The sequence below is a fragment of the Branchiostoma floridae genome, chromosome 1, assembly GCF_000003815.2.
Source record: "Branchiostoma floridae strain S238N-H82 chromosome 1, Bfl_VNyyK, whole genome shotgun sequence".
Taxonomy (NCBI): Eukaryota; Metazoa; Chordata; class Leptocardii; order Amphioxiformes; family Branchiostomatidae; genus Branchiostoma; species Branchiostoma floridae.
In genome coordinates, this window is record NC_049979.1 from 4605174 (window position 1) to 4616469 (window position 11296).

Sequence of the window (11296 nt, forward strand, 5' to 3'; positions counted from 1 at the left end):
TGGTCACACCTGCCTCTGTTATAGACCAAGTTTGACTGGGGAAAAATGACTATCAACACGTCTCTTCTTCTGTCGTTATTTGCTTTGAAATGTAAGCCCCCCAAAAAGCCTGCCAGTATAATTTGTTCACTTTCCAATTGGTCCAACATCCAGTCCATTGATTTATTTAAGGTTCGGTTTTTCTGGACCAGTCCAACAAGAAAAAACTGTTTTGTACCATGTACCAGTACACTGTACCGATATCCACCCATATTACATGTACATATTAATCATGATTGATATGTTGGAGGCACCTGTCATGGTGAAGATGCATTTTACACGTACAGACGTACAGAGTAGATCTTTGAACATTGAAATACGAGGTACGATCCAAAGGGCAGATTTGTTGATCACGCCATGCCATGAAGTAAATCTCCAAGGAGATCTCCCAGAGGCAAAGCAGTATCCAGCCTGTCAAACAATCTCCAGCGGCCCCAGTCTGGCTGGTTAGACACTGTATGTGTTCTGCACTGGTATAGTACAGATCTGCTTCAAGATAAGTAATGATCAGTAGTTTGTTTGAACCTTTATTCATGATAAGCTCAAATTGGCCTGCAGTCTGCTTTTCACTGAAGTCATGCAGGGGGTAGGGTCAGATGAGATATAAATAGAGATATTACAGTCCTAATAAATCTATCAACATATATCACTATATGCACATGGCACAAGACATTAGTAGAGCGAAATTCATAGACATTTGTCTGTTCGTTTTGGTCATTTCTTGTACTTCAAGAGTCATTGCAACACAACACAACAATATCTTGTTGAATTTTCAGCTGCTTTTTTCCCTTTTAAATGAATAACATACACGTGAAGAAGCCAAGATCCTTACTGGCTATGAAGGATGGACATTTTCACTTTGAAAAGCGAGAGTATTGGTAGCGAGTGAAGGATTCAAAGTTCCCGCCCTCAGGAACTTATTTCAATATCAGGTCACGTGACTAATACTAATCACCCCCTGCAAAGCAAGAAGGCGCCATTGCTGTTCAGCCATTTTTCCAACATGGCGTCTGTTGTCGGCTCAGAAGTCGAAATTCAGGAGGTGGAGGTGGAGACCATGCCTGTGGTCGAAACCATCGAGACAACAGTAGAAACACAGCCTATGATAGCGTTACAGCCACTACCTGAGCCTGGTCGCGAGGAAGTAATCCTTCAAACGCACGAGGAAATCGTAGGAGACGAAGAAGAGGTCCACAATGACTCCGAGGAAATCGACCATATCCCGGTTCCCATGCCAGTGGAGATCGAGGAACATATTAATGTGAGCACGGCGGGAAAGCGAGGAAGACGGTCGACGAAGAAAGGCAAGAGGGGTGCAGCGTTTGGGGATCTGGGAGACGCCGAGAGGTCGCGGAAATGGGAACAAAAGCAGGTCCAAATAAAGACACTGGAAGGCGAGTTCTCCGTGACGATGTGGGCTTCTGGTAAGCGGATATCTTATCTCTACTGCAAGCATACTAGTCTCCTACGCTAGGGCAAGTGTTAGATGTGATAATGCATCTTGTTTTGAGGTAGTTGTGGGACGCATTTTGTCGTCTGTTTACTGAGATGATGCCGAGATTGTGATGTTGCCGTAAGATCTTCGCGGATATCGACATTTTTCTGTCCTGTTAGGGATGACTGTACACGCGGCGTGACGTCAGAGGTCTGTTTAATCAAAAGCACTTATGCGGTGAGGACGGCAAATGTCAGAAGATTATGCTTTGAACTGTATCTGTAGAAGATGTCTAAGAGAGAGCATTTTCCATGGGCGCCGCCATCATGAAACAACATGGCGGTTCCAAAATGGCCGCCGATGCAAAAATGGTCCAGTAAAACGTTTCAAATCGAAAAATTCTGACCAGTGCAGCACAAATTTCTATCATATATTAACTTGGTGACCGTCCGGTGTTCTTGTGGGTGGGGGCGATTGAATATTAAGCATTTTCTGACCGAAAACTGTCCTTCCTCGGTGGCCATTTTGTGTGGGTGGTGTTGGGTAAAATATGGCGGAACATCATGGCGGAGTGGGGCAGTTTTGCCCCAGACAAAAACAGGTTTTCACAGATTTCAGTTGGATGGATGCTTACTTTGTACCCCGCCATAGGCTAACATTGTTATGTAGTACATTGTGCACCTGCTGTGTTGCTGGCACCAACAAAAATTTTGATTTAGCCACGAAAAGTGACTTTTGTGAAGGTGCCGGGACATTCAAGATGGCTTCCTTTGTGTGCACACTACAGAGGATAGCAACAAGAAGCTGCCCGAGCCCGAACCGGAACCGCCGGCGCCGCAGCCGCAGCCCATCCCCGACTTTAGCGAGTTCATGACGGGCAAGAAAATTCCATCTGGGGGCATTCCAGGCATCGACCTTTCAGATCCCAAGCAGCTTGCAGAGTTTGCCAAGTGAGTGAAGTTGTCTTGCCTCATCTGTCCCAGTGTCTGTACAACTGACCAGTCAAACGCTTGTGTAAATTATTATAGTATTGATTGGACTACCTCTATGCGGGGATGCTTGCTTGCCACTGAACAAGCTCTAGCAATTGGCAGAAAGAAATCCAAACATTTTAAAAACTAATTATGCAATCCTTTTCTGTTTAGTTACACATATTTAACGCATAATTGAATATATCTGAATAATTTATGATAAATTGCCCCTGACTTTGAGTGGAAATGTGAGGTAATTGAATAGATTTCATAGGGGCAGAGCAAGATGTATGTGTATGGCCAAGGCAATGTTGCTTACACTGTTACTTTCTGTATCTGAATTTGTCAAGGGACTTATCACTGAATACAATGTGTTCAGCTGTACGGCATACCTATCTGTTATATGTTCAGTTATGGTTAGCTGTTTTGTAGCAGTTTCTTTTGTAATTAAGGGTTCCTTAATAAGTAGTAGAATTCGCCATGAGTACGATTCCTGTTTTCTTCATCTTCAGAATCCGCATGAAACCAAAGAAGAACAAGGAGGATGATTCCAAGACAATTGCATGTCCACACAAGGTAAGGTGATTTCCTTGAGTTTGAGTGTGTCTTCAAAGTGTATAAAGGTTGCCACATGTAAGTAATAAGGTGGACTATGTAGTAACGCTAGATGATTTTTCTTGGTAACACAATATCTTGATGCTTCATGACCACTTCAGATAGAAATAACTGGTGGTATCATGTTTGCAAAATACATAACTTTGCCATGTAGCATATCATATTCATGGCATTGTATTTTTTGTTTGTAATTCATTCTCATGGTATGGCTTCGGGCAATTCAATGGCCTTTTCTGATTGAATGTTACAGGGCTGCACGAAGATGTTCCGTGACAATTCTGCCATGCGGAAGCACCTGCACACACACGGCCCCAGGGTTCATGTCTGTGCTGAATGTGGAAAGGCCTTTGTAGAAAGCTCCAAGTTGAAAAGGCACCAGCTTGTCCACACAGGAGAGAAGCCTTTCCAGGTACTGTCCTTTCATTTGGTTCTGTGAAAAAAAATTGACCAGTAAATCCTTTTTTTTCTTTGCTCCAATGTTCTAGGAAACATACTGGGATGTCACATACATAGGTAGATACAGTAAATGCCGCTTAATTGCATGGCCCATTTGCCAATGAATTTCGTGCAATTACCCGGCTTGTGTAATAATGCGAATAGCTGGACTGCACCGGTTTGGGATTTGGGGATTCTGTGCAGTTAACAGAAGTGTGCATTAATCTGCTGTGCAATTAATTGGCTTCTACTGTATATACTTGTGCCTGGGAATGTGATTTCACTGTATAATGTCATTTTTTCTCATTCCACAGTGTACATTTGAAGGTTGCGGCAAACGGTTTTCCCTCGACTTCAACCTGCGGACCCACGTCCGGATCCACACCGGCGACCGGCCTTACGTCTGCCCCTTCGACGGCTGCAACAAGAAGTTTGCCCAGTCCACCAACCTGAAGTCTCACATCCTGACCCACGCCAAGGCCAAGGCACAGCAGCAGCAACAACAAGCCCTGACCAGTCCCATCCTCACCATGCCAACTTCCACCATGACTCTCCAGATGTAGGCTGCCACCTGTCCTTAGTATCTGTCGACACTCAACCGTTTGGTTTCGCCCATCTAGTTTCAAATTTTATATATAAAGACAACTTCGAATCATATAAGACATGGACTGTTTACTTGAAAATTATAGTAAAGGCCCTGATGAGTATTACATATATCTGCATTGCACCAATGGAATGCTTTGTTATCTCTTACACAAATATTGTAGGGTGCACCTGATGTTATCAAAGTGTAGTCTGCTTCATTGCTTGTTTCTCAGGAAGAAAACACAGACTTAAACCAGTTGTGACCCATGGAAATCTAACTTGTAAATTATTTTAGGAAAAAAAATTTGGTTGCATCTGTGTTGATTTTGAGAGCAAGAGGGATCCCAGGTTATCCAGTAGACAATGTTATAAGCTAGCAGGAAGTCTAAAACTAGTAAAAGGTCCCTTTTCATAGCGGTAACTTTGTGTGGCATGTAATGCACACGCTTGTATGTCTGGCTGCCATCCATACCAAAACATTGATGACTCATACTGTTTCAGTAATAGTGTCTATTTGCCAGATGTTATAAAGTGAGAAGCAGCCTGTAGTTTCACACTTATACATTTTGTCGTGTATTTTGTGGGAGATGATGATGTAATGGATAAGTGTAGGTCCCAAACTCCTTGAGGTTGTGAGGTTTGATCTTTCGTCATTGTACCCGGTAGGAAAACACAACATGGAAGGGCAACAGCTTCAGTTGCTTTTGACCCGAACAAGGAATTCTTACAGCTATGCTTGTGAGTCATCAAGTCTGTTTTTATAGTTTTCAAATTATGGCTAAATGCCTCTTCTCAGCTGCTGGGAGTATAAAGACTTATGTCCATAGTAGGATATGATAAATATTCATCATACATTTACAACAGGAAATGGCAAAGAAGCAACAATTCATAGATATGAACAGGGCATCATATTTACCCCTTTTCTTGGCCTTTCTCTGTATGGTGGCACTTCATTTCAGAAAGTGTGACAACGTTTGGTCCTTGAATATGCATGTGTAACATGTTTGTCACATATACCTTCAATTTGTGATATGTTGATACATGGAGTTCATGTGAAAATGTGTCAGTTGAAATGCCTGTTTGCTCACCCTGTAGACATTTCAAGTACTATAACTCTATGAGAAAACCAATCCTGCAAACCAGAGAAATGTTACCCTTCCAACTATCAAGTATTATTCATGATATTATGAACGCTACAGGACCTTTTGCACCACCATTGTCATTTTATTACTTATTTCAGTACTGCAACAGTGTGGACATGAGACAATGCAAGTGCCTCTTGTTATGATAAGGGAAAGCTAAAGAACTACCCGTGCATGCTTAGTGATACCTGAATAGTGCTGATATTAGGGTTTGAAGAAATTATTATGTAGGTTTTGTCATGTTTATTGTAAGTATTGAAGTTTCTGTGTTTCACTAGAGAGATGATCATGAGAACTTGCTGTTCGTTCTGTCTTCACATGGGTCTGGCTGTATATGATAGCTTCCTAGCGTAGACCTGCTCTGTAGGGTTATCAGCCACAAAGCCTCCGAGTACTTAGTTGTCTGATGTCAGTTGATTATTGGGCATTTGCAAGAAAAGTGTATATATATATCCGTGCAGAAGTGTTGACCCTACCTTGTACATGATTCTTGGCTTAGTGTGAATTTTCACTAACTGTGAGTTGCCTGTTGGTGCATTCTCTCACCTTGTTACTCCCAGTGGGTTGGCTAAATGTGGTAAAAGGTGTCTGTACTATTGTGTTAATTTGCTTGATTTTTTGTAAACGCTTCTAGTCTGCTGCAGATTTTAATTTCTTGTATTTATTCCCCCTAATTAGGACCGGATGAGTTCTGTGTACGTTAGAATATAATGCAGGCTTATTATGATAATGTTATCTAGAGTTCACAGGAAACATTTTGTATGCGTGGTATCGTCATCACATGTAATGTATATAAAAGAATTGTTGTTGGAATAGGCCAAATAGAGAGGCATGTGACTTGATCAATGGGAACATGGATGCAAACAGATCTAAATCTTAGTTTATACCATGTTCAAGGAACTGAGGAGGGAATAAATTCCAAGTGGACTGTACTTTTGTAAGCCGGCTGTTTTCATGTCTCAGAGTGCATGAGGTTGGATACGGATGTTTTTGATTCAGATGAATGTAGAATGAAGTTGTGATGGTAATCATCCATCACATCTCTTGCATCACAGACAGCACAACTCATATTTATCATGACGATCCTCTTATTCCTCATTAACCTCTCCTGTCCCTTTTAACTCCTGATTTTGTGACCTTTAACTCAGCACCTTATTGGTCCATGACTTGGGCCGTCCCACGGATAGGACGTTAAATGGAGGTCCTGTTTATAAAGAGAGCCACAACCAATGCACGTTGAAGACCCCCACATATGCGATGGTGTGGTGTGCGATGGAGCATATCCTTCTGTCTGAAAGTTGGTGATTCACTTCAAATCACCGGGATGGAGACCTGGCGAACCTCTGTCTTGTGTCAGCCACATGGTGATTTACATTATTCATCTGGACGGGAGACCTGGCTTGTAATTAGCCAGCGAAAGGGTATGTCGCCCTGTACGGGCGGTATAACCCCGTCGTGTGTTAGCAAGTCGACCGATGATGATGATGACTAATGACCTGGCAAGGGTTCTACAGACGGACAGAACAGTCACCTCCAACATGTAATACACAATGTACTGTTCAACATATAGCATATGTTCAAACATGTAGTTCATGATGAAAACCTTGAACATAGAACCACTGCAAAAATGCATTTGCAGTAGTATCAAATGAATTGCCATTAAGAATGACAATTATCTTTTCACATTTCACAACTACAACCAAAACGTAAATAAAACAGATGGTAATGTTTTGTACTGCTTTAATAAAATAACAGGATTATGAGGAATGCATTACATGACATATATACTTGTCTTATTTGCAATACTAGCTTTTACAAAGCTTTGCTGTTTTCTACCAATCTAATTGATTACATACAATTTCTGGGCCTGTTCAAAATGACATTAATAGGTCTGTCATGATTACATGTTGTGGTTCAAGAGACAGGCAAATTTTGGCACAAATGCACATTTTTACACAAGTGTAGCATATCATAACTTTATCCTTTTTTGTCTCATTTGCTTAAGAAGGTTCTAAAACATTTTTTCAGCAAGTAGGGTTGTTACATATTATCATGTATAGCTATCAAAATCTATATGTAGCGTTGTTTACCTTCACGTGTTGCTTCATTATGGATGCCCTGCTAGGCCTTTGATTACAGGAAGTAGGGTTAATCTTACATTGTATCTACCCTGGTATTTCTTGAAAACCCAAATGAGCCCATACATTATACATATGGACCTAACTTATACCTATAACCTATATTCTGATAATTGTATGTAGCATGTTTCAGTCCTTTTTACAATCATTTACATTTATGCAAATGTTTAAAAATCTGGCACTTTTTTCAACAAAAAAGTCCATTGTTGTACAAAAATTTTCATACTATAGACACAAAAATTTGATGCAAAATGTGCCAAGCTTGTAAAGCAATATTCATCCTGTTGAAGTAAGTCTTGAGCTGACATTATATTCTGTAACTCAAATGCTCAGTGTCTTTGACACAGAAGTGCCACTAGAGACACAAGTTCATCAGGCTTGTATCACTACAACCCTCACAACATTGCACATTTATGATACAAATAAAGCATGAGCAAATATTCACTGGAATGCGATACCTGTACTTAAATTTTGCATTTCACAATGACAGTCCATAAAACTTCTTAATTGATCAGAGCTTTGTAGTGTAAGATTCCGCCCCTTCGTCCTCTGCATTTTCCCCTTCATTGTCCTCTTTAATGACACTGACATTCCTGCGAGATTTTCCGCGGAGTTTCCTAAGGATGCTTACACTGCTGCCGACTCTTGGCCTAAAGCCCTCGTCACCCTCTGTGGAGTGTTGCCGGTATAACTTATTTTCATTCCGCCGGTACTCGTCTATAAGGTCATCCACATGGCCAACATCATCATCATCTTCATCTCCTGGAGTAGCGTTCAGCGATGTTGAGCTGAGCTGCTCTTGAGATGTTAGCTTGGATAACTGGCTCAAGTCATGCTGAACATTCGACAGACTGGACATCACCTCCTTCAGCCTAAAAAAAAAAATTAACGGTTCTTGGTGGAAGTCAATTGTGCAGATGTTGGCACGTCAACGCACCAAACCCGTAGTGTGTTTTGGGCACACAGTTAGACAAATTAGCTGAAGAGGCTCGGTGGGCGTCACTCTACTGTAAGGGAAAGTCGTGTAAAGTGCCTTTCCCAAGGGCACAACGTCGGGGCATGGTGGGAATCGAAGTCGGAACCTTTCGATTCCGAGCCGAACGCTCTACCAGTTACGCCACGCCAACGCCACGCCTTCAGCCTAGGTCATACAGAATCAGTCAAATGTTGTCTGATGGCCTCTTTCAACATACGCACAGATTTACATGCAGACATTATCTAACGGTATTGTTTCTTGATGGATTCATTGATTGTAACATGCTGTCCACAATATTAATATTAATGCTGTGTCAATGTAAGCAACACCTGGGCCTTAACTTAAGTTTACTCTTGTGGAAAGTTGTGCCTGAAGCATAGCGTTAGTGACACTACAGCATTTACCTTGCTTCCAGACTCGCTCTTGTTTCCTCCAGAATCTCATGACATGAGCAGGACTTGGCTTCTTCAAATTCTTTGCCCACATCAAACAGCTGTAACCAGTGCAAATCAGTCAACAACAGTACAAACTATGGTTAACGTGTCAAACATAACAACCATGTTTATACTAGTAGTTACGAATGGTTGTAGGTCGGTACGGTTTAGGTTAGCTTTAAGGATTTCACTACCATATGGAGCAGTCATCAATATAAGTAGGTTCCACTGTATGTCTGCCATATCATAGTGCATAACATGAAGTCTTCATTCCCATTAACATGAAGTCTTCATTTCCATCAGGCTTTTTTTTGCTTGTCATCAAAAGCATTCTGTTGGTGTACAAGCAGGTACAAAGATTTACCTCACGCAGCTGATGAGGTACAATTCTGGTAATCAAGCTCATCTTCTTCCTGGACCCCTTCTTTTCGTTATAATGCATGATCTGGAACCGCCGGAGGAACAGACTGATGCCCCATTCCTTGTGCAACATATACTCCGCCTGAGATGAAACAATAATGGCCCCACATTAGTCTAAGGGTGCGCTCCCACCGCACTTGTGTCAAGTTTGCGTCGCTGCGGGGTTGGAAAGATACTCAACGAACTTCAGAGACAAAGAACAAATTTTCTTTCTGTTTGTGTTTTTTGTCATCTTCTAAGTCATATTTTAACGTATCACGCAATATCTAAATTATAAAAAAATGGAGAAAATAACAAAACAGTGATGCAGTGAACGAACCCCGCAGTGACGCAAGCTTGACACAAGTGTGGTAGGAGCGCACCTTTACCTGTCTATGTGATGATGAAAAAACTGCATGCACAGATTGTTGATTACGTAGGAGCTCACCTGTATTTGAAGATGACCAAGTCTGGCTGCCTCCCTGATTGCTTTGATGTCCCCAACAGCCAGACCAACCTGATGAACGGATTGGAAAATATTATAACCAAAATCAAATTTGCAGTTCTAATAAACTATCAATGTGCTTGTTCTGTCATTATGACCAGAAAAAAAAACAGGCATTCTCTGTGTTGGCTTGATCATATTACCAATACTGTGATGCTGAATATGCTGATTTGCACTGTGAAGTTAAGTAACATCAACTTGACCAACCAGCAAATTGACGATGATGATGCACATGACGACGATGAAGATCAGCAGGAGTGCCAGAGTGATGGAGTTTCTCGTGTTCACCCCGAGTTTGAAGTTGCTGTTGATGTCCAGTTCCCCCATCATCATAGACAGCAATGTGTAGAAGGTCCTCGGGAAGTCATCAAAGCCACTCCCCTGTGGAATGCAATACATATGTATGTTCTAACATTACTGCAGTGGCAGTCTTTTATAGGTTGCATCATACTCACGCTAGGGGTATATTCTTCACTAATCTATTTCGTCTCATGCCTGTCAAACCAAACTTTCTTTAAAATCTTTGGCAATTTACTGAATTGATCATTGAGATTGCAGTTTACTGAATCGATGATTGAGATTGTACTTTACTGAATCAACGATTGAAACTGCACCATAATGTTCGTATACTGATGATCTGACTATCTTCAAGTGATATTGCTTTATGGAAGCTCATGTATTTTACCAATGACGTATCTGCAATGGTGACCAGGTAGAAGAAGGAGAAGCAGAAGGCGAAGAGGTAGATGATGAACACCAGCACCACCCTGATCATCGTGATGAAGATGCTGCCGATCATGATGATGTACAGCCCAAATACATAGATCCTGTCAATGCAAAATACCAAGGTATAAGCTCAACTTGAACTGCTCCATTTAATCTTCAGTACATTGTGACGTGTCCCCATGGCAAAAGAGGTAACACATGACCACTGCTTGGCCATATGGATTGATTTCCATAGATCACCAGGCAGGTGTTCAATACCAGGGCTTGGACATTTTGTAAAGGATTGCATTCCTCATTTTGGATGGTGATGTTAAGTTGTCGGCCCTATGTATGAGGGAACTTCAGGCATAAGCCTGAAGCATCATACCCCTGCCTATAAAAGAACCTAACACACTTATCCAGAACAGCAAGGTGACCTGGTGCACTTGGCCAAAAACGCAAGAGAAAAAGAAGACACTACTTGCGATACTACTTGCTACTTGAAAAACTTCACCTTATCACATTTAGTTAATAATTTATTGATACTTGTTTAGGGCGAGGAAAGTACATCAAGTTCAACAGCATCTTGAAACTACGCATGAAACTCCGTATTTGATTCTCTTGTTGGAGCAAAAATCAAATATTTTTTATTACCATTCAAATTGTCTTTATCAGAATTTGTGTCCCTAATTTATGCAGATATGATGCTATAGATCTCACCGTCTGAGCACGAGAACAAACATGATCCATGCCAGGAACACGGCAATGGTGGCAGCATACGCCTTCACACATGGATGCATAGGTAATGGGAGTTTTGCTGGAAGTGTGTACAGAAGAGCAGCAAGGCACATGATGAAATCCAGCATGTTGCTGACGGTCAGGAAATCCAAGCCCTGAAAATTGCCAAAGCAGTGACA

At 41.5% G+C, this 11296-nt stretch overlaps 2 protein-coding genes across 2 annotated transcripts in view; one reads left to right on the plus strand and one right to left on the minus strand.

Annotated features, from left to right (window-relative positions):
• Positions 1-989: 989 nt before the first annotated feature.
• On the plus strand, positions 990-6159 carry LOC118422635 (transcriptional repressor protein YY1-like). Its single transcript, XM_035830294.1, has 5 exons — positions 990-1463; positions 2262-2424; positions 2958-3021; positions 3311-3469; positions 3810-6159. The coding sequence occupies exons 1-5, from the start codon at positions 1043-1045 to the stop codon at positions 4056-4058; spliced, it is 1056 nt and encodes a 351-aa protein (XP_035686187.1). The 5' UTR covers positions 990-1042; the 3' UTR covers positions 4059-6159.
• A 786-nt stretch (positions 6160-6945) lies between these two features.
• Positions 6946-11296, minus strand: part of LOC118424617 (transient receptor potential cation channel subfamily A member 1-like) — a 12209-nt gene continuing 7858 nt past the window's right edge. The window contains exons 17-23 of the mRNA XM_035833262.1: positions 11100-11272; positions 10360-10501; positions 9882-10055; positions 9618-9686; positions 9135-9272; positions 8741-8829; positions 6946-8232 (exon numbers count right to left, since the gene is read on the minus strand). Coding sequence (XP_035689155.1) covers positions 7872-8232; positions 8741-8829; positions 9135-9272; positions 9618-9686; positions 9882-10055; positions 10360-10501; positions 11100-11272 — 1146 coding nt within the window. The 3' untranslated portion in view covers positions 6946-7871. The remainder of the gene's footprint in view (positions 8233-8740; positions 8830-9134; positions 9273-9617; positions 9687-9881; positions 10056-10359; positions 10502-11099; positions 11273-11296) is intronic.